Source organism: Apis cerana, linkage group LG1 (genome assembly GCF_029169275.1).
Source record: "Apis cerana isolate GH-2021 linkage group LG1, AcerK_1.0, whole genome shotgun sequence".
Taxonomy (NCBI): domain Eukaryota; kingdom Metazoa; phylum Arthropoda; class Insecta; order Hymenoptera; family Apidae; genus Apis; species Apis cerana.
The window spans coordinates 18,313,498-18,337,005 of NC_083852.1; the positions used below are offsets into that span (position 1 = coordinate 18,313,498).

Here is a 23,508-nt window from a genome sequence, read left to right on the forward strand (position 1 = left end):
CGTCGTATTCTCTCCTTATTAATCTATTATTTCAACTTCTAAATCCACATTCGATAAAATATACTAATAAAAATAATTATCTTTGTCACTCAAGGAAACCTTTAACTAATTCATACATCTCCACGTCGAGATAAAAATCATCTATCTTCAAGTGGAAGAACGATAAATGAAACACGCCACAACTCTATTCAACATCAATAGAAAATCCTTTCGTACAAAGCTTCAGCAATTTTCGATCCTTCTTCGACATATTCTTTTTCCATCCCTTATTTTACGCGGTTAAATCGCGCGATCAACGTAATTCCTTGCTCGTCGTCACTCTGGAGAAGAAAGGCGAGTAGCCACTATCTAGAACCATTTTTCGCCAGCAACACGATCGATACATCGGCACCGATTATCGACGAAACGATCGCTGCTCGTCTCTCGGTACCACGCGTTTCGCCGACACGAGGTTTCTCGGAACCCTCGTGTCCGAGTAATTGCTCCAACGACGTTCCTGCGTCGAGAGATCGGCAGAACTTCCTAATAACCAGGTAAGTAGCCGCTAATGGTACTCCACGGTTAACCGGTAGAACAACTCAATCGAACAGGGGAGAATCCCCCCTCTCACCGATGTTGCGATCCCGATCGATCGATCCTGTTTACGCGCGGACGCGATAATTGTCTTTCGCGGGTTAACGAGCTTGACAAGGAAGAAAGTGTCCTAATAAGTCGGAGGCTGATCGTCGTTAACCCTTTCGACTGTACTTTCCTTCGAGTAGCCGGCTCCAATTAGCCGGGTTGCTACATTTATCAGCTTTATCTGGATCATTTGTTTCTGGTTCCTGCAAGGAAGAAGGGATCCTTGCGAATCTTAATTCTTAAGTTTGGCGAATCGAAAACTCGAGAACCATAATTATGAAATAATAATTTTAAACGTTATAATATGTTTTTATCTCTTTTATATATGTATCTATAGAGAATATCAACACACCTTCTTTTAATTAATATGCATAGCTCCACAACCGGGTTGAACAATTTAAAAAAAATGCCATTTTTCTGCCTCGAAAACGCACCCTTCGTTTTTACGTTATTCGCGTTTATTCTAAAACGTTCAAAAACATTTCTCCCGGTCTCTTTAATAAACTTCGTAATTCCGGAACAAAGTGGTTCTGTTCCGGGCAGAATTACGCACACGTAACCGCCAGTTGTGGTGATACTTCTCGCATACCGTCAGGGAACTATGGAAAGCCACGGAATCTCAACCGTATAACTATATATATATAAGCCTTTCCCTTCGTTCATATATAACAAAAATCGTCAAACAAACAACAAACGTTCTTCCCGCTCCTCCTTTCTTTCCAAGTAGAATTTTGAATTCCACTAAATTCAATGATTTCCTACCTTCTACCAACGAACCTTCGTTTCCAAGTGAATTTATAACGAAAGAATAAAATTGAAAGAGTCGAGAAACAACTGCACAAAAAAAAAAAGAAAAAAAGAAAAAGAAAAAGAATTTCGTTTCAATCTTCGTTAAAACAAGTACTTTTTATCTTCTCCAATACGTAAGTAGAGATATATATGTGTTTTAAAATGGAACGTGTATCGAATGTAATGTTCAAACTGGCAGAGGTGGCTCTCGCTAATGTCGTAAAACGGTCGTTCAATCAGAAATTCTCTATAAAAATTTTATATCGCGTCGTCGCGCTCGACCTCCTCGTAGACGACGCCCCCGTGCTGCGTCATGTAATCGGCCTCTTAAAACGGCAACGATTGTTGGTCGAGGCTTGAAACGGGTCATCGAGAAATATCTTCCATCCTGTCGTACGTTGCTCGAGGGGCGGAATTTTTCGCGAATTCATTCGTCATTCGAGTCATCTTTTATCGAACCTTCCCTCCTCTCTTCTTCTTCTTCTTCGAGGAAAGGAAAAGGGGATGAAAAAATCGAAGGAAATCGAAGAAAATGGTCGTCCACGAGTGTCTGTGAGTAATTAGGAGAGGAGGCGGAGAGGAGGTTAACGATGATTATCGCGATCGAAATGCCTCGACCGGTAATCCCGAGATTCGAATCGACCATTTGCATAATCTCTCAAAGGACAAGGCAAAACTCGGCCTCGTTGAATTATTCTTCCCGTAACTAAGACCGCGTAATCCTGTGAATTACCCGATCGCGGGGCGGGGGTGGAATTGTCTCTTTAACGGAGCTGTAAATCGATGCAGGATAGATTTCTTTTATTCAAAGGAACACGTTGCGCTCTGATGCTTCGTTAATAGAATGAAAAGCTTCCGCGATTATTCGAGATTCGTACAAGAACTTGTCATGATAAATTTGCAACGATAAAGTGTATGCATAATATTGTTACGCGAACAAAGAATAAAGAAACAAAGGATAACGCGAAACCAATTACGAGGATACGTTTGTTACATATCTCTGATTAGTGATTCGATAGGTGCTGATACTTGCCGAAACGAAACATCCATAAAATTTATTCACCATCCTGTGTTAAATTTAACGGATCGTTACTCTTTATGATATATATACTTGTACAATTTATAAAATATATCTCACGATTTTTATTTTCAATATATATCGCTCGTATTTCGTTTTAACTTAATCTGAACAACATTCGCGTTCGAAAAGAGATAAATATCATGCTCGTTGGTTTTTCATCAAAAACTAATTCTTTCGAGTTTAAACTCGACGAAGCTCGTTTCGAACGAAGACGATCCACCGAATTAATTGAAAGGAGCGCGGGAATAACAGGTCGAAAGCTTTTTGTCCGCATCGCAGAGCAGTTGCGCGATAATAATGAAGCCAGCCCGTTGTAATCGTGGACCAACGCGTTGTGGTTGCCGGATTGTCGGCGACGCGAACCATACACCCGGTGAGCGTTAATAAAGTGCACGCTGAACCTTATAAACGCCGCTCGAACAATCGTATAAGCACGCGTACAATACGTTTACCAGCGTGCACACGCTTCTGCATACGGTACGGGTCCATGAAACCGAGATCTTGCGGTAATATTCGACGCAAACATGTACCAGCCTGACCATAATCACGATATTACTCGTTTCGCGGTGCGAATCGTTTCGTTTAGCGGAATCTTGGGACGTTTCGAGGCGTAAACGACCCGCAAAGATGCTCGAGGAGCTCGACGATCGATTCTCGAATTTTAAAAATTTTAAATTGAAAAACATCGAGGGAGATAGTTTTTCCTTTTTTTTTTCTTCGTAAAATCGGAACGTTTAGCGCAATAAATTTCAAACGGAAGGGATTTAAACCCGTTGTTTTGCAACAACGAAATGCCAGCGACACATCAGTTCCAATAAACTTCAACGACAAATGAAAAACAAAATGGAACGTTTAATTTTATAAAACAACACACGTGACACGAGAAACAAAAGAAGAATTCATTCGTGGTATCGAATTGGTGTGGCGTGAAAAAGCGGGAGAGAGGGCCATGTAATTTTTTCGATTACAGGTGTTATTTTATCGTTGATTCGTTAGCGCACATTTTCCCGTTCTTCGATTTCATTCTTCGTATTTTACTCTGCCAGACGAATGCGACGAATATAGAAACGGAATAAATACACGAATAAGATACGAATCGATCAAACCGCGATCGTTCGACCAAAATGAGAGAGAGAGAAAGAGAAAGAGAGGGGGGGAGGGCGATGTTGTAAACGGGACCGATTATTTTTCGTTGTCCCATCGATAAAATCGAATCTGTAGTAATTGGAACAGCGTACGGCCATTACGAAATCAATTTGCTTCGTTTCACGCCCAATCGAGGGCAAAATGGTCGACCGAGCCGATATAAAAATTTTAATTCCTCCCGGTTATAGAGACTCGTAAAAGCCCGAGAGTCCTGCCTTCTAACTGGTCGTATGTGTGTAAACTTCAATCGTATCTTCCGTGAAAACCTATATTTCGTGCGAAGCAATCCTCCGCCGTCTTTCGATGCTTTCGCGACGTTATTCCATCGATCCGGATCGTCCGTTAATTGCGGTTTCGGTTCATAAATTGCCAAGCTGCTTCTTCCTTTCCGTGGAAAAATATCGAAACGACTCGGTACATACATACGTACGTGTCAATCGAGGAGCGGATGGAATCGATCGAAATCGTAATATCGGAGAATCGAAGCGGTGAGTGGCGGGGTAACGACATTGTCGATAGGATATTCGTTCCTACTAGCCTGCCGTTCTATAACACGCTCGTGAAATCTCGATTTTACGGTGTAATTCTATTCATAGCCTTCGAGCCTTTTCCATCGGGCGTGACTGTTAATTATGTCGCGTTACACTTTGCCGAGCAAACACCGGCAAACCTGCGCGACGTCGAAACGATCTTTAAATTGGAAGGGGGTCCGGTTAGAAACGAGAACTCTACACGGTGGAAGCATGGCGCGCCAGCGTGAAAAGTTGAACAGAAGCATCGGTATCACGGCAAGGGAACCGTCATTGAACATTCCGTGTTCCGCTAATACTACCATGAAATCCTCTGCTTTAACGACGTAATCTCCTATCCTCGGTTCGCGCCTTTCTCGTTAACCAACGCTCAGCATTATTACACGGGAACTAACGGCGTACCGCGAACACTTTCGTATCATGAAATTAGTGCGATGTTGCGGCGAAGAGAGGGGACGGAAAAGATAGAAGAAAAGGGAAGCATTTTATCCGGAATGGTGGATTCGTTACCAACATTTTCTTACAGACAGAGAAAATCTTCTTTTTTTAATGTTTACGTTTCGAATGGGAACTTTTACGAAAGCTTTCGAACAAACTTTGGCTTGTACTTTGGAAATTTAGATAAATTAGAATTCGTATTGAAAGATGCATAAAAAAGAATAGTTTGCGGTAATAAAAATCGCTCTCAGAGATGTTACGTATCATCTGTGGAAAAAAAAGTATATGATCAACTCTTTAAATTACACGTTTCTGTGTAACCGTATAACCGACCCATGTTCAACCATTATTCAACGACTATCCTTGCGTATATAAAACAATCGATACAACGAGACTGTCGATAGATAGAGCGGAGCATCCTGCCGATAAAAGACGAACAAACGAAGAATTGTTAACACGCGCCTACAACCTTGCGCGAGATCAACTCGGTAGAAGTCGAACTTTCACGAGGGCAAGCTCACTCTCTCGTGTATTTGTGTACACGCGTCTTATCGCTCGTATCGGTCTGCATAACGTGACACCCTCGAGGAATCCTCTTCGCGTGAGATTAGGTCTACCGGTTACGTACTTAGGTAAGCTAACAGTGCTCTAAGGCCGCTTTCTCACGACTAGGCAGCGATATCGTGGCACGATCGTTTCTTCATAGGGAATTCGCTTCGTGATTTATGTTTTCTCGAGATGACGTCGCGATAGCTTCTCGATGATCTCTTCATTTATTCTTCGCGACAATCGCGTATCGCGAAAAAATTTCGCTGCGGGATTATCGACAATAGTAATTTTCCATCGAATCCGGTAAGTAATTTCGGAATTAGACGGTTTTAAAGCCGATATCGGGTCTCGTTTCGATAATAAGCGCACGGAGTATTCCCATTTTAAACCAGACTGCTTATCCTCGAGGAATTCCGTTCCCATTGAAACGGTCGGCCATCGGGGCCCGAGCAAAATATCGTTCCATCCGCAATGCGTGATATCGACGTAATCGATATCTAATCTCGTCGTCCTCGTTACCAACCGCGCAAGGGGTGAAAGCCCGAATTCCGCTTTGGGATCGATCCACGATAAAGTTAGGAGGGGAAGATGGCGGGAAAATCTACCAAACTCGAGAAGTCTTACCGTTGAGAGATCTTGCGTAACCACGTGAACACGTGATTCTATAAGGATATTTTATACTTTCTTGCCAAATGTCCCCTGAGAATCCGATTTTTCCGAATTAATCTTCTCGAACTCTTCCGCGACGAAAGGGGACGAGTTAAAAGCAGGGCTCGAATCGACGCGGTCAGAGGAAAATTCCATTTTCATAATACGTTCCATCTTTCCTCCACTTTTCCTCCGCTTCTCCGTGTTTCTGTTTCGCGGGATTCCTATTCTTTTCGAGGGGTTTTTCTCCGCGGAACGTGCAAACATTTGTCCATAAACGGAACAGGGGAAAACTTTCTCTGTAAATAGACCGGGTATTTTTACAACTCGCGCCAATCGTTACGACGACTATCGATATTTAGAGAAGCAGAAAAATTGTTGTCGCCGGAGGACAGAATACGATGGTTTTCGTGGAAACGACGAAACAATCGTAATAACGGCGGCGGTGTAGAGATCGATGTGGAGATTTGGTATGGAGACTATCAATCACGATGGAAGAAGGTTGCAAGGGGATGAATTTCTCTTTTGGAACGTTGGTTCACCGGTTGGCCGACGTTTACGCGGGTAATTGCTTTCCTGACACGTGTGCGCGCCGACGACGTGGCCGGACGAAGCTTCGAACACATCGGGAACGGAGGGACGGAGGCCGCTTAATCGCGCGCGATAAATCTACCCATGCATGCGAGAATCGTCTATTGTTACGTAATACTCGACGCCAAGGGGAGTATCATTAGGTTGACGGAGATTCAGATTGTACGTCCGTCGAGGGTGCGCGACTTTATTTCTCGTGTGATTTGGAAACGATTGTGGTTTAACACGCGAGAGATTAATCATCGGTCGTGGAAATTCAACGTATATAAGATGTCTTTCAATCCTTTCGACTTTACGATCACACTTCGAATCAAATTCTATGAAGATGGATGAAGATTGGCGCTTGAAAATTAAAAAAAACTCTACGAATCGACGAGTGAAAATTGCGTATTAATTATTCTGCTGATATAACATTTCAACCTCTTCGTAAGCAAATTTCGCTTAAATTATCGAAAAATAATTGAAATATTCGTCGATATTTCTATTTCACTTGTCCGACTTTTTTATTTATCAATTATGGATCAAAAAACAGAACTCGGAAAATAGAATGACAAGGGAAAAGATTTAAGAATAAAACGCAATTCATCGCACGCACGACAGACGCGGAATTATTCGAAGGAATCGAGAATACAGAATATTCCGACGGTACTGGCCCATTACCAAGGTTCGAACGAGATGAAAGGAGGAGCCTAGGCACAAGCACTATCTCGGTGGCCGGGTGCACTTGGACCACGTCATCCGAAACGTCTTGTTCATATCGATTCGAGCTAGAGAATCCATAAAACGCGGGAGAGGCTATTACCGAGGAAAAGCATTGTGCTTCTTTGGCACGTAAACCGGTCACAAAGTTGGATACATCGATATTCCTTCTTTACTGTTACGCTCATCCTGCCTATTGTCTGCCCGTTCATGTCTTAATCCCTTCGATCCCGACTATAATCTTTCCATAAAACTGTATGCAATTCGATATCGAAATTTATCAATCGACAAATATCAAACACCGAGAAATCTTTATCCAATCTTCTTTCGAGCATCGGAAAGATACATCGATTCGTAAACGTTTTACGAAAATACGAATTTTCGAGAACGCGCTTCAATGTTCTCGTAAATGGGATGAAAATCCTAGAAGATTGGTCTTTCGACGTGCCGCTTCTTGAAATTCAAAGGTTTCGAGGACAAGGTACACAGAAGCACATTCCAGACCAGTGTAACATCCAAATGATTCAACAGAGCACGGGAACGTGGGGAAGTAACGTGGCTAAAACCGATCGACCGTATCGCTTCGTTATCGTCCCCCTTGATTCATAGATCGTTCCGTAATCTCGGAATCCGGGGAACCGTCTGATCGTGCGTGAATGTTCGACCGACGGGAGAACCCGTAAAGCTCGCGTTAAGAGGAATAAGGCAGATAAACTTCGATCAGGTTGAACGTCATCGCACGCGCGCGCCGATAATCCTTTTAGGCGGACTTAATCGTTTGCTTTTTAAAACGTTTCTTTTTTTAAATATTTTCTCTCGATATACAGCAACGAAACTTAACGGCTTACTACTCGAGGTCAATCTTTGAAATGGCCACTAGGACCGGCCCCAGCCTCTCCACGTCCCATTAACGGCCCACTTACCGCCGAATAAAGACTGATCGAAGGGACGAAACGGTTCGCGCGACGATCGTTGCCCGCCTCCACGACCACGGTAACGAGCGTATTTTTTATCGCCGACGCCGCCTCGGGATCCTTTGACACCTTCAATTTGTATTTGCACAGCGAGGGAACGAACGCCTCCGATACGGTTGAACGCGGGAACAAGCTCGGTCCGATATCGATGCGTTCGATTCCGACTAACGACACGACCAAAGTCGTCCTCTAGTCTCGTGACGATGCCTTCGTTTCTGTGTATCCTCGAGAAAGATAGCAGAGAATTTAGGGGATACGGAGTTGTACGGAGTGTGTGCACGGTGATATCGCAACGGGGATGGTGAATTGGCCGATACTGGAGTAGATTTTTGAACAACCAACAATATTCTCGTTAAATTGTGTTATGCACGAATGCTCGAATGACCGAAAGATTTTCCTTCGAATTATTATCAGCTCGATTGACCGAAATATCGAGGAAAAATCGAAATTCCAAGCACCTAATTACGACGAATAATATTACTCCAATTTCTCGTCTGGTTTCCGTTGAACAAGCTTCTTTCGAATTCCAGATAATATTCGGGTGATAGACATGACGGCTGATTATCGTGACAATCGTACGGGAAAATTACCTGTGGACATCGGGAAAATTTAATCAAAGGACTCGATCGACTAGGACACGGGACCGGAATACATTTGATGTTCGCCACGCAAACGAGGGAAGGGCAAGTTCCAGGTCCAAGGAGACTTCCGGTTGAAATTCTCGCAGCCATTAACCGATCTCTCGGTGCACGACTCGCTGACAGAGACACGTCTATAGAATGTTTCCTTATGCCTTGCAATCGACTACGGAGAAAGCTGCGGGAAGAGATGCTCGCCGAGATTTCCCATGGGCGAACGTGTAACTAATATCTGACGAACAAGTCGCTCGGTAGGCCTTTGACGTACGTTTATTTTGCGCTGCGTCGCGTGTACAGTCGATAATCCCGATTTCAATTGTCAGAAACAACCCGTTAATTAGAAACCGCCAATCAGCTATCCACGAAATACGGTTATTCCTGGACTGAACGATCAGACACACCGTGTAATTTCCTAGATTGCCTCCAAAGTGACCTGTGATGTTCGCCAAGTTCAATCAGACGATCGTAGAGCCTTAATAATTTAATTGATCCCATGGAAGAATCCTTGCGTATGTGCGACATATCGATTTCGATAACAAGACGTTTCGAATTTAACAAAATTGATTAAAAAGAAAAATTTGTATTCGTTGAAAAATTTGAATTAAATGTACTAGAAATAGTGTATCGTCGTCAATACGTTGGACAAAAAATGATATTAATAAAATTTCTTTTCAAATAATTTGATTGAACCTATAAAAATCTACCACATGGGATATTTTCGTTTAGACGGAAGAAAATTTTTGATCTTGAACAATTTGAAACTAAATATAAAAGAATTGAAACTTTCTGAAAAATGAACGAGCTTTCAATTTGCAACGACAAAAGTTACCGCGCGATGTCTCTAGTTAGCTCAAAACGAAGCAATATTAATAAAGTTTCGTCATACACGTCATCCCCTTTCTAATAATTCAATTAAATCTACAAAAGAATCTTCATCTAGATGTAAAGAATTATTTTTCTTTATATGAAATAGAAATTTTGAACTCTTTGAATTTTGAATAAATTATTTTTAACCGAATAATATTCAGAAATTCATCGATAAGAATCGGAAAATAATATTATCGCAATACAATCCATATCACGATTTTTCTCAGAGAATATTTGTTTATCAGACGGAAATCGTCAATGATCATCGACGAATCTCTAATTACTAATTACTAACCAGGTTCCAATTTACATGTTGATCTTGTGGGGGACAACAGGTTGTGAGTAATGGAAAGAGGAAAAACAAGAGAAGCACGAGTTCGTTTGTAATTCCGCTCGTGAGCCACATTTCGACTCGTTAGAAAACGAACGTGGACGAATTTGTCGAAGTTTGAAGACAAAGCAAGAGATCGTTGCTGACGACAATCTTTCCTGTTTCTGCCAAAACAGCCGATGTACGTCACCTGACGAAACTACGTGAACAAGCAATGTACCACAGACAATAAGAAACTATTTGAAAATTGAGGAAAAAACTGGCACGTTCCATTGGTCGATTATACGATTGTTGTTGTACTTTGAACGAGAATTTACGATCATTTTTCGACGTATATATTTTATCTAACTTTAATATTATAAAATTTATTTACTTTTTTCCAGGAGATAAAATACAAAGATATTAAATATATATCTATCGTATGAGGTGTGGCAACAAATATCGAATAAATATCGAAGAAATTTACTAGAATTTAAATATAAAATGAATAACGAGGGAAGAAATCTATTTTAAAAAAATCGAAATCCATGTAAAAATATATTTGTCCCAATTTACTTTGTTTGCAAATAATAGCTCAAAACAAATAAAATCAATGTAACGAATTCGTAAACATCGTTCCCTGGTATATTCTGAATCATTTCGGTCTTATAAATAGCCACAAGATGATTATTTCCAAGGAGTTTCAAAGAATATAATCAAATATTCCATGCAACGCGAAAATAGCACCGTTTTCTTGTCGAATATGGATCTCGTGTATCCTTCTTCTCCCATGCTTCCTTTCTTCTTATTAACCGATCTATCAAACAAATGTCCCTGTTCTATCTGGAATTGTTTCTAAAATGACCGATAGTGAAAAATAATTTCGTGTCAAATAATACTATTAGTCGTATAACTCGCGAACCGCATTATTAGTGGGATGATGGTCGTCGTCATTACATTCATACAATGAATATTTCTTCTCCACTTCCACGTATTCTATATATATAGCCACGAATCCGCCCTTCGACTTATCTCCTTTCGCGCTTCCATTATCCGTTCATGTCGGCCACGTTCACAAATTTTTATTTGTCGCTTGTTTGACTCGTGCTGATTTCAAACCTATTATCCGTGACATCCCCCCTGTGTCCTTTTGACCAGGTATACGCCAAAGAGAGAGAGAGAGAGAGAGAGAGAGAGAGAGAGAGAGAGAGAGAGAGAGAGAGAGAGAGAAGGGAAGAAAGGAGAACAGGTTAGAAGGAAACAAGCCTTTTAAACGCTCTCGACGTCTACAGGGGTGGGCCACGCAAAATCGACCAGGTAATAAAGAAAACTTCTGTCGACCAACGTAGCTGGCTTCTTGCCTCTTTTCACAAGGTGAGAAAATTCCACTACACAAGCAAGATCTCCTCATTGTCCTCCGAGATTATAGTCTACCACTTTCCGCTCGTTCGACACAGAAAACTCATGACAGGGTGAGACCATTTTTCGAGGTAACGTCATTTGGCGACACCTTGAAGGGAAGATTGAAGCGTTCGTGAAATATTCATGCAGTTTTAAAACATGGGGACCAGAACGGAGATACGATAAGCCTCGACACGAGAGTTTATTACGCTCTGTCGTCGAAATGTAAATTGGACCGTGTCGAGCGAGGGGTATACCGATTTTTGCACCATTTCAAGGGGAAAAATTGTCCTCGCTGGACGCAATTCTTAGAGATAGGGGAAAAAAAACATAAATTCTAAAGTTTGCCTCCATTTAGTGCATTACACCGACTGCAATTTACGGGATAAAGCCGTAGTAAGAAAAGTAAATGAAGAGAAATCGTCGCGTCAAAATTTCTTTATCTTCTCCGTTTACTAGCGTCCTTTGCACGCTCGCATTTTCCATGCTTTTTCGGACCTCTACCATAAACAGTCGGCATCGTAGTTTTCACACAACGGATACAGATGATCATACAGAGATATAACAAAATCCGAGTTAACGAATCAAATAGTTCGTGTAACGAATCGAAAAACAAACGAAAAGGGATGAATGCTTTCTTCCATTATTTCGAATTTTTTAATTTATTATTCCATGAATAATAGGATAAAATCGAATCGTCCAAAAATACAATCAAATCGCATCACAACTTCAAATACATCGGAATTATTATAAATTATTATTGATAATTGTCACGCCACAATTTAACGTTTCGTGTCCTTTCGACAAATAAAATCGTAATTCACAAATTTATAAATTGTGCGAAAATTCACAAAGAATACCGCTCGCAAAAGGAAAAATCTCGGAAGAAAAGTCGATTCGAAAGTTTCGATGGATAAACGCGGACGTACAACGCGAGCTTTCCGCTCCGAAAATTAAAAATCATCGAAGGAACGAGGTCCAAGGAACGGCCATATGTCAGAATATTTGCACGTTCGCGAGTTCTTTCAGAAAGGCTCCTTCAAAACGGATAGGAGAAGCTCCAGAATCTCTACAAGCATTTTCCCCTCTTTCACTATCCCCGCTCGTATTGTACGATGGAGAAGCTCCGTTCGTAAGTTCCGACCAAGTTTCTGCAGCAACAAACAGCAATGGCTCGAAATTCGTATAATACGATCCGAAAGGTATATAACTTTCTTTGGAAACTGAGGGTACAGTTGCTACTATGATTCAGTTGATGCGAAATCCAATGCATTCGGCGCTAACTTCTCGACATTAACAGCAGTATTAATTAGGACACGAGAGAGGATTTCGTCGATATCACTTTGATGATTTGAAAACATTTTATTTGTTCGACGTACGATTAACGAGAATTCTGTTTTTCACACACAGTTCGAATTCACGCGAGATCATTTAATCCCTTTATACCGACGAGTGAAATTTGTGAATCAAAAAATAAAAATCACGATTCGGATTAAAGATAAAATTGCGAGAGATCTGATCATTCCACAAACAACTTCGTCGATCAAATCATAAGATGAGACGCGAACCATCGAATTGAAATACGCATCATTGTAAGAAGGGATAATTTTTTTAGAAACATTCTAAAGACGAGATTCATTCGTTATCGAGACTAGTGAGCAATTTTAATCGCGATTTCGACATATTTTTTATTATTATTAATCTCTTCAATCGCCGATATAATTTGCTCGTGAGTAAATATTTTACGAATAGAATGCATGGAAAATTTATCATTTACTGCGTGCCTATGAATTTCTATATTTTCCACAATTTATATTTACATTCATGGATTTAGTTTATCACATACGTTCCACAAATTTGATATTTCATGAAATTGAAACACGGCACGGAAATTTGAGATTTCACGAACTGATTAATTTATACGTTATTAAAATAGCAGTGGAGACAAGGCGGGAGACGAAACTCTTTGTCATCGTTAATTAATTTTCAAAGTGATCGTTTAAAACTTGATGAATCAAGAAAACGGTATAGAATAAAGAAAAGCAGCGAGCAGAGGTCTCAGGTGGCCGACGTAATGCTACGAATTCTATTCGTAAAACTTTCGGATGGAACCCTTAAGCCTGGAAAAGTCTGAAAATCGACATTGCACGGGTCGCGTGCAGCGACTGACCTCGTTCTCCCCTCGAGTCAAGAGAGTCACGTGGCTACTCTATTAATTTCACCGTTCTCAAACCATGATACGTTAGAGGAAGGAAGAAAATTGCGTTGAATAAAGGACAGGCCGAAGGACTTTGCTCGTGGGACAAGACAGTATTCAAAAAGCGCACGTCTTCTCAAAGCAAGGGGCAGAATGGAAAGGAGAAGGAATCATGCGCCATTCCGCCATTGGCAGATTAAAGCGACGTCGTTGGTCTTTGATCTTTGGTAAGAAGCAAGAAAGAGGAAAGGCGAACGTGAAACGGTGAGCTTTTGCGTGTTAAAGGGTAAAACTCTCCGGAGAATGCAGAGAATCTCGCTTTCACTGTCAACTCGCGAATAACGACAATCAAACAAAGGGAAGAAACGAGAAAGAAGAAGAAGAAGAAGAAGAAGAGTAAAAGACGTACAAGTAAAAGGATAGTAAGGATTAGAGGCAAAAGAATCAAGAATGCGACACACGCTCTTGCTCGGAAACACTTCAATCGGATTGCTTGGCATTTGTATCAATGATAGAGGAATCTCTCTTTAAAAAAAAAAAAAAAAAAACTCACGAAGATAAAGTAAGATTTCTTCATGATCCTTTCGGTCGTCGATCGGCAAATTCTTCGTCCGTCTTCCGATTTCTAGAGAAGATATCCCGGTTCTACGTGCTCCAAATTCTATGCGTGCGAGCTATCGTCAAAGATCTTCGACTTGCCACCGCGTACAGGCTGCGCCCTCCAAGGAAGGGCGCATCGAGGAATCGGTTCAATCCTTCTCCAAGGCCAGATCACACCGCAGTGTCTCACTTTACAATTACATAGATCACACTTGTTTCTCACCCTTCTTCGCGGTGCGGTTTACACATCGCCACAAAAATCGACTATCCACGTGACGATAAATTCGCTCTTGCGACTTTGTTGCCACGATCGCGATCGCGAAAATAAATTCAACGGTGACAAACTTGCGTTGTACGCGCGAAGAAAACGAACTGAATTACACGACGCTTTAGAAATCAACTTAAACACGGACGCGTTACGTTACTCGGCACGAATGGATCTCCTCATCGATCTTGGACGATCCAACGAGGGGATGATACGAAAGGGTTAACGCACACGCACGTGTCTACGATCCTGGCCGATGTCGTCGGGCCGAAGTGCGCCGCACGAGTGTCGGCCTTAACGTCTCGAAAGCGCTTGACGTTGGCGCCCGTGCGGCTGGGGTGGGGGCTGGAGGGGTTCGCGGAGAAACACACTGTGCCCTTCTCCCCTCCACGTCTAACCAACGCCAACTCCAACCCTCGTGCACCCCCACCGTCAACTCCTCGCTCGCTCTTTCGCTCCGTCTCTCTTTCGCGCTGCGTCCACCCTCATCGCTCTCGTTTGGGCCGAGGTTGGAATAAAGTGGTGCCGGAGGGGTGGTTTGGCTGGTCGGGACTAAGAAGGGGTAAGAGCAAGAGGAGAAAGACGGTTTGATCGAAACGATGGACGGTCGGAGGGAGACGGGACCGATGTAAGCCGCGAGGATCACGCGGACCGAATGTCGAATTTGTTTTATACGTGTTATATCCGTCGATGGCGTGCGATTTTCTTCCGGATGATCGTGTTCGACGACCGCGATAGCGTTCAGATTTTTTTCAGAAAAACTTGTTCAAAATATTTGAAAAGATAATTATTTTTGTACGTTATCGAGAGATCGATCGAAGTGTTAATAGAAGAGTCAAAGTACACGAGGTTAAACAAGTTGTTCCGGGATTTGCGGGACTCGATATTGACATTACCGACAGGTGGATGAGAAAAAAGGGCTGTAAATATCAGCAGAACGATCCACGCGCGGTTTGCGCGGACAGAAATTTTATAGATCGACGAATCTTCTGATTTACCAAAGGAAATATCTTTTGTGAAACGTGCCGAGGAAAGATGGATTCCGGGTGACGGAGATTGAGGCGGACTCGATGGAGATTTATCGATATTGAAAATCCATGCTGGTTGCGGGTATGGTGGGGGGGGGATGAGAAGAGGTAGCAACGGTGGTAGAAAAATAATTGTCATTATTTGAAAGATTGTCAATCGCGTCGAAAAATCGGTCGGTTCGGAAATGATTACTGTCGTGTGTAGGCCGACGGATTCGTACGTTGTTTGACGAACGTTAATCGAAACGTTGACCCGATTCGTGTGTGCGTAGTTGCGTGTGTGCACGTTGAATCAAACGTCTATTTGCTGTGCGTGCACGTTGCGTACATGAGAAATGATGCGTGCGACCCGCAGCCACCGGTGTTCAATACGTATAACTGTACAAATTGTTAAATATTTTTGTTCCCTCTTTTTTTCCTCTCTTTTCCCCTTTTCGAAAAATATATTCGATATAATGCAGAATACGAATTGGAAACGAGTCATCTTCCAGTTACCCGGGCCGGGATAAAGTTTTATCCTTTTTTTTTTATCCGAGTTTAAATGTCAACGTACGGATTTACCAGGGTTCATCCCGTGTTTCCGGAAGATCATCTCTCACTGTGGGTTTCATTTGTCAAAGAAGAGATAAAATAGATTGATCAATGATTGAAACAACAGGGAGGGTGTATCGTTGGTCCGAAACGATTTTTATTCACTACCGCGATTGTTTTATGTTTAGTTTCAATATGGTCAGGATAAATTGTCCCGTTGATGAATTTGCGAACGGGGATGAGGATATTGAATGTAAATTTCTGATACCAAATAAATATTTAACAAAAATATGGCTCGGTCGAGTTCAGCTGCGCGTACGATCAATTTTTCAACATCAGAAAAATAAAATAACATTTCAGCAATCTATTAATGCATCAAATAAGTCGATGTAATAAGATGCCAAAGTACGAAACTTGAGCGTATTGAACAAGAATCTCTTTGTGAACAACTATATCTTTAAAAAACTTAATGCTTCACTTTCAAAAGACTTCTTTTCCGAACAACAAGATATAAAAAGATCTATCGATTCACGAGCTCGAGAATCCTTGAAGAAAAAACTGTATCAAACTGTATCAAAATTAAGAAACGAAAGATATTTCAATCATTTCCATAACTCCATTTCTCGTGTTTCTATCGCAAAGTGAACTGCACATTGTTCGAAAAGTGAAAAAAGAGGAAATAGAAACATCGATCGTATCGATGTTTGAAAACCGCATTGAATCGATAGATATAACGCATGCTCGAATTTCCGCAGGACGTGTGCTCGATACAAGACAAGGTCGCGCACGACATACCGGTAGAGAGACAAGATCCCGTATACCACTTTGGATAAGCTGTATTCGGACGATCGCCATTTTAGATAAACGATATCCGGATAAACTGGATCCCCCAGCATCTTAAATCGAACGTGCACTCTTCGCGCGTTTCGCGTTCTTTCGTGACTTTCTCTTATTACCCAGCCACGAATGAAAGTCACGCAAGAAATGTGAAAAAGTCGATCTCTCCGCTATCGATAAGAAAAATCTTTTCCTTTATCTTTGCTGCGAATTTACAGCGTTGAAAACGATGATAGAATTTAATCATCCATTCGATATTTGATCCCTATGGTGGTGTAATCGCGTTAATTTATGGACAGCTCCGTAATAGCGTGATGATTATTTGATAATATAACCGAACGATCAATCAATAAATTATAATTAAATATTAACTTTTGATATATGTAATTAACTGCATTCAACATCTGCACTATTTATGCTCGATCCATTCCAACCACTTCACCGTTTATTAATATTCTCGAATTATTGATATATATGTACATCCAAGATCTTCCAACGTAATTTATATTTGGATTATGAATCTAATTTCTGACGATTCCTTTCCAATTATCGGTATCGTAACAAAGTTACATTCTTTGTCTAATCCATATATCATCTTCGTCTCATATTTTAAAATTAAATTATACATATTACACTTCGACTAATAATAAGTTTCGACTAATTATTCTATTATCTTTATTTTTAATATTCGTTGTTCCTAAATAAATTACACGGAAAAGAGATCATAATATCGAAATGGTATTGAAACTCATCGATGAAAAGCATAAACCTTAACTGTTTAAAGTCTTTGACATCCCCTTCGATACGAAATCCCTCGGTTTTCCCTCTTCAGGATAGAATAAACGATTGGCGCGCACTAAAGGCCTCGCCAATCTCGTATAAAATCCTCTTTCTTTTTCCGCTATATTTATTTTGATGAATGCATTTAAAGGATATAGAGGGGGAAAATAGAATGAAGGAAAAAATAAGAATAGAAAAAATAAAAATGAAATGAAGAGAATATCAAATAGGATAAAATTCTCGCGTTAGAAGTGCTTCAAGTTTATTATTTCGAGGTAAAAAAGTTTTCTATTAATATGCGAAGAGAGCAAGGAAAGAGAGCGGGGGAGGAAAATCAGAAACTTTCTAAGTAACTCCAATTACCGAATAAAAAGGATAAAAAAAAATTCATTATATCGGCTTCCATCGTTGCAAACATTTAATATCCAAGTCAACGCGCGACCGCCTTTCTTTTTCCAGCGAAAAAATTACCTGTTCCGAGAATGATGCGTGTAACTTACATATTCGCATACAATCATTAAAGTTTACACACGTTGTGTTCATATAAATTACACGGACGGAATAATTGAACGAAAATGAAGAAACATCGTGTACATTAATCAGAACTTCGGTCGATCTAGTTTAAAATCCAAGCAATTTCGGTTAGCAAACGCAAAGTTATTCGCGTAATCTCTTGGAATGAATTCAAAGAATAAATGAGAAATCTCGTGCAGGAACGATGTGACGAAATATAACGCAAAACGAAACGAAGTGTACAAAACAAATAAATGTGCTTGAGGGAGAAAAAAAGGGAAAAAACGAAGAAACTGGGAGAGAAGGATGGAAAGAATGGAAAAAGATAAGTGTACGCTGCAAATGATCCGATGCACGACTCAACTCGCGGAAAGCATAGAGAACGCAAATAAAAATGTCCACGCACGCTCTAAGCGTGAAATCGATTTCTATACGAGAGTGTGAACAATGTAAATTCTACCTGCTTGACTGCTAGCTCATCTGTAACGTCGCGTATATTTTGTTCATTCTGTCCGTTTTTCTCGATTCCATCTCGCCTCGCGATAGACGAACAGTACATGCAGTGTCTGGTTTGTTTCATGGCTCACCAGGTGCGCCAAAGCTACCCCAATCTCCTTCCTCTTCCTTCCTGTATCGTGTTTAGAGAAATAGATTCGCGAACACAATGTCTATATTGTGTGTATATCTTTGCGATAAAACTATCATAATTTGAAAACGAATTTCCTGAGGGAAAAATCTATGAAAATAAGTATCTCGATACTTAAAATCGATACTTAAGACGAAATATTCCAAGTTCTGGTTAGAATTCCGAATTAAAATAACGTGATAAAAGAAGTCGAAGCGTGTGTTTCTATAAATATCGTGCACAATGAAGTTATTATATTCGAGGAGCACGACGAACAAGACTCGGCGGACTTTCTGACGAACCGCAATTGCAGACGCAAAGATTCTTAAGTTGCTGCTTCAATTGCACTTTTCCCTTTATGCGCATTACGTGGCACTTAGTCGCTATATAAGCTCGTTCTATTCTCTTACACGTTCAAGGACATCGAAGGATCTCGTTAAATAATATAAAAGTAATTTCCTCGAATATCTCGCGGAATAAATCATTCTGATCACCGAGTTAAATACGTTCGTCTCGAAAAAGCTGCAACATCGATTTACGGAATATAATCTGCAATTCTGCCGTCACGCACGTATTCGCCACCGTTCAAAATACCATCGGATTCGTGGGCGATAGAATTCTCGTTGTTACGTTCGAATATATAAGATTCCGCCAGCCACCAATAATAAAACCGTTCGTATTTCCGCGTCGTATTTCCGCGTCTCTCGCGAAGAAATCCATCGACGATTTCTTTCCTCGTGTCCTCGTCCTCGTGTTTCGTCGTCTGTCGGCGACGGAATCGTCGCGGGCGAGAATTGATTGTCCTTGTTCGCTGGAAATTGATGTTGTCAAGCGATGTAGACGATGTGGAAAAATTCGCGATTCGCGTACGTAACGCAGTTATCGCCTCGATTTGACTTGTGCCACGCGGATCCACGCGAATTTCGTGACAAATTGGGCGGCCGTATCCGTGATTTTAAAGTGCAGCTGTTCACGTGCGCGGCATAAAACGCGATTATAATACACAGGGAGGAGAAGAACGCGTGTTCGTTCGCGCGACTTGGTTGCATCGTGCACGAGTTTGGCCGCTTGTACACGCGCGTGTCACGTTCCGTACGTGAGAGTCGCGGTGTGTGTCACGCGCGCGGCTGGTGGCGTACAGCCGTGTGTGGATATAAGGAGATGAGGTCTATTGTTCATTGTGCCTCGCTGGCAGAACGCTCGAGCTTTCACGTAAACGGCCAGCTTGCTCGAGTAAGTGAATTTCCGCAGGTGATTTCGTTCGCCGCAACAGCTATAAAGATACAGTCTGGTTCTGGCTCGGAACAGACGTGCGCCAGACATACGTTTTGTAAGAGAACGAATGAGAGATAGAGGAGAGAGAGGATTACGATTGACTTAGGGTGAAATTGGAGCAAGTTAAATGGTGCGCTTAACGCGTTGAATTTTACATATATTTATATCTTATTCGAAACTCTTATCCGTTAATGGTGAAGTGTAATCATTTATTTTGAAAGACACGGTACATATTATAATAAATGCATATCGTATTAGAACAAAATTGTTTCAATATTTTAACCATCAATTTAATATTTTATTATTAATTTAATATTTATTGCAACGTTAAGAGATATCTATTATCGAAAATTTGATGAACGCGAATGTATCTTCAATTTAAATACCGAATTAATTTCAATATTTCTGCTCACTTGATACGAAAGAAAAGATAATCCATGGTAAATTTTTGGAATAGTTTAGAGACTATTCCAATGTATAATTTTCTTGAAAACTTTGAGATCAATGAAATTATTGTAATTATAAATTAGAACGACTATTTTTACAAAAAAAATACGATAAAAAAAAGGCTAGGGAATATTAAGCGAAAACTGAGCAAAAAAAGAAGATATAAAACGGTTTCCAGGGCACATCCCGGAAACGTCGGTGTTCCGGTTTGGCGCGCGTTTACCTTCCTCGAGGAAAACGATGAAAACGATGACGCCAGACTATAAGCGAACACTAGAATTTTTCCCATCTATGGAAATATGCTTCGTAACGAGAAAAACTTGAGAAACTTTTTTTTTTTTATTCGATAACAAAATCTTTCTTTCATCTGCATAATCAATGATGAAGTCTTTGTCGTGATGGAAACGCGAAGAAGAACAATTTTTAAATGAAACGTAGAATAATCGAAAATCGAGAAAATCGAAAGATAGCTATTTTAACATGCTAACTGTGTACGTTCGTGCGAATTCATATTTTTATACATATTGATAAAAAAAACCGTATCTCTAGTAAAAATATGTACGTCCATTATCTTCCAAATGCTGTTACACGTATTTTACATTTGATATTTTATATTGATATTTTCGCATCGCGTTCACCCTTTTATATTTTCGTATTTATACTTGTCATAATTAAATACATAAATATCCTTACTGATAACATATTATGTGACAACGTGTAAATCGAATCTTTATAAAATCCGAATATGCTGATAATCAAAGTTGAACAACCAGTCTGAAATTTATAAACAAAGTCAAAATCCGAGTAACTGCGATAATAAAAATCAATGAATCTCCGAATACTAAATAAATACTAAATAAAATTATGCGCTAATCGAATTCCAATTATCCAAAAATTTCAAAGCTATTTTGAATCGTTCAAAACGTACACCGATATACAAAGGTTGTCAATTAGCAGAAGATACAAAGAAAAAAAGAGAGAAACTTGAGATAAATATAGAAAAAATGGGATAACGGATATAATCAGAAGCCGATCTACCGATTATTTTTCCGGGGTTAAAGACCTGGCCGGTCTCGAAGTTCTTTCTTCGTTAGTAAAGTCTATAATAAAGGATGTCATTTTTGCATTGAAAGCGTTTACTGTTGCCACGGCTAGTCTTTCTGAAAGGCTGAGACCCACTTACGTGGTGAGACCCTTGAATTCGCTAATTAACGCGGCTGACTCATGATGTCACTCGTCAGGTATACACTCTTGTAAAGGTCACGTCCAGTAGTGTGAAATACTTGACCGACACTGTGTTCCTGCATTATTCTCGGGGCCCGAGCTTTTTCCTCGCGCTGTTTCCGGAATATTCTGTCGCGTTTCAGAGGGAGATACAGAAAGAGAGAAAGAGAGAGAGAAAGTTAGTAAAGCACAGTAGCGCAGGCTACAATCGCAAAGTACACAACCGTGCGCCAAGAAACTCGAGACACAGTCATATTTCTGGTTTCTGCCCGACTCGAGTGCTTAGGCGTTCACTTAATTCGTTCATGCTCTCCACCTAAGCGCTGATATCCTCTAAAAATCATCCACGCCACGCCTTGGAGTTTGCCACGAGCACCTTGTACAACTATGATACTTTTAGAACCAAGTGTACTGCGGCGAAGTGGTCGGGAAAATACATTGTGTTAATGAATTATACGACGAATAAGTTATCATTTAAAGAACAAAGAATTTTCATCGTGAAATTGTATAATTTTCATTGCGTATCGAGGATTACCATTGATATCGCGATATTCAAATTAGTAATTCAGTTTGAATAGGAAATGATTTTATTTTATCGCGAAAGTATGATATTTTCTTTTTAACGAAAGAAAATTCAACAAGATTGTTCGATTTATTTTTATCGTTTCCGTTGCGAATTCAGAATTACACGGGAGCAACAACACTCGGGAAAGAAAGTTCAGAAAACATGGGCGATCTACACTGGCCAAGACTAATTCGAACTTTTCCCCCAGAAGTTCTAGATGACAAATTATTCCCCGGCAAAAATAGAGTATCGTTTGAGATTCAACGAGAAATTTTATTACGTTACGTAAGTGCTGTCCACGCACGCGTTCGGCACATCGCATGTGAGGATAGGGGGTCAGGAGACAGGTGTATATACAACAGGGGTGGATGAAAAATGAAAGCTTTAACGATGACGCAGAAACGTCCTAACGTGCAAATGAATTTGCAACGATGTAATAGCCAATAATGTCACGCGCAAACATCATTACTTCGCGCTGCATTTGTCGTTGTGCGACACTTTATGGAAGAGTGCAAACTGTTATACAAATATTTTTGCTTCAAATGAAAATTAATGTTTTCTGTTAACGTTTCGACGTTCGAGCACAACCATTTTTTCCTTTTTCGTTTTTCGAACGATAAATTTACTATTTATTGGTGAAACCCGTTTATTGAATTAAACATTAGTAATATATCACAGCATTCGAAAATAAATTCGTATAAATTCCTTTATCATCCGATCATTCCCGTTCGCGTTTCCTTACTGAAGTTTCCAATTGTGCAAGGAATGGATTCGATTCTAACGCGAAATGACGTCTGATATAAACCTCGCTACAGGAATTTCATCCAAAATCCGGAAGATAGTTTGAAAGTTAAATTAATTTTAATACAAATTCTGCAATGTTCTGTAAGATAATTTAATCAGTAATTTATCAGAAACTTTTGTCAAGTATCATAGGTATTGTTTGTATCTAACGTTAATTATATATCTTGTAACGTTCAACTTTCTTTCTTTGCGTTTTTTCAACGTGCACGCAGCGAAGGCAATTTTATTATCAAAGATCTTTCAAAGAGGATATTTAATTTTGTGGAAAATTGAAACCAGTTAACCGGTTCCTCTTTCTTTCGACCACGATTTATTTTATTTTTCAACGAACTTTGCGAACAAAGATTCATAATCTTCGCTTCCACGAAGAATAAAAATTCAACTTGAGAAATTTGAAAAACAAAATATCGTGATGCTTGTCTATTCTTGGATAAGCGAGAATTTGTTTCGACGAAATGTTATTTCGACAAAAGTCAAAGCACGAAGCAATCCCGACGACACGACGATTGAATCGATTGAATCGAGTTTCGAACTG

The 23,508-nt window shown here is 40.3% G+C and overlaps 1 protein-coding gene across 2 annotated transcripts in view; it reads right to left on the bottom strand.

Annotated features, from left to right (window-relative positions):
• LOC107994300 (protein madd-4) overlaps positions 1 to 14,642 on the bottom strand; it is a 187,460-nt gene extending 172,818 nt beyond the window's left edge. For both annotated transcript variants that reach the window (XM_062087273.1, XM_062087272.1), the window contains exon 1: positions 14,033 to 14,642. In XM_062087273.1, the coding sequence (XP_061943257.1) occupies positions 14,033 to 14,056 (24 nt within the window). In that variant the 5' untranslated portion in view covers positions 14,057 to 14,642. The remainder of the gene's footprint in view (positions 1 to 14,032) is intronic.
• Between the last annotated feature and the right edge of the window lie 8,866 nt (positions 14,643 to 23,508).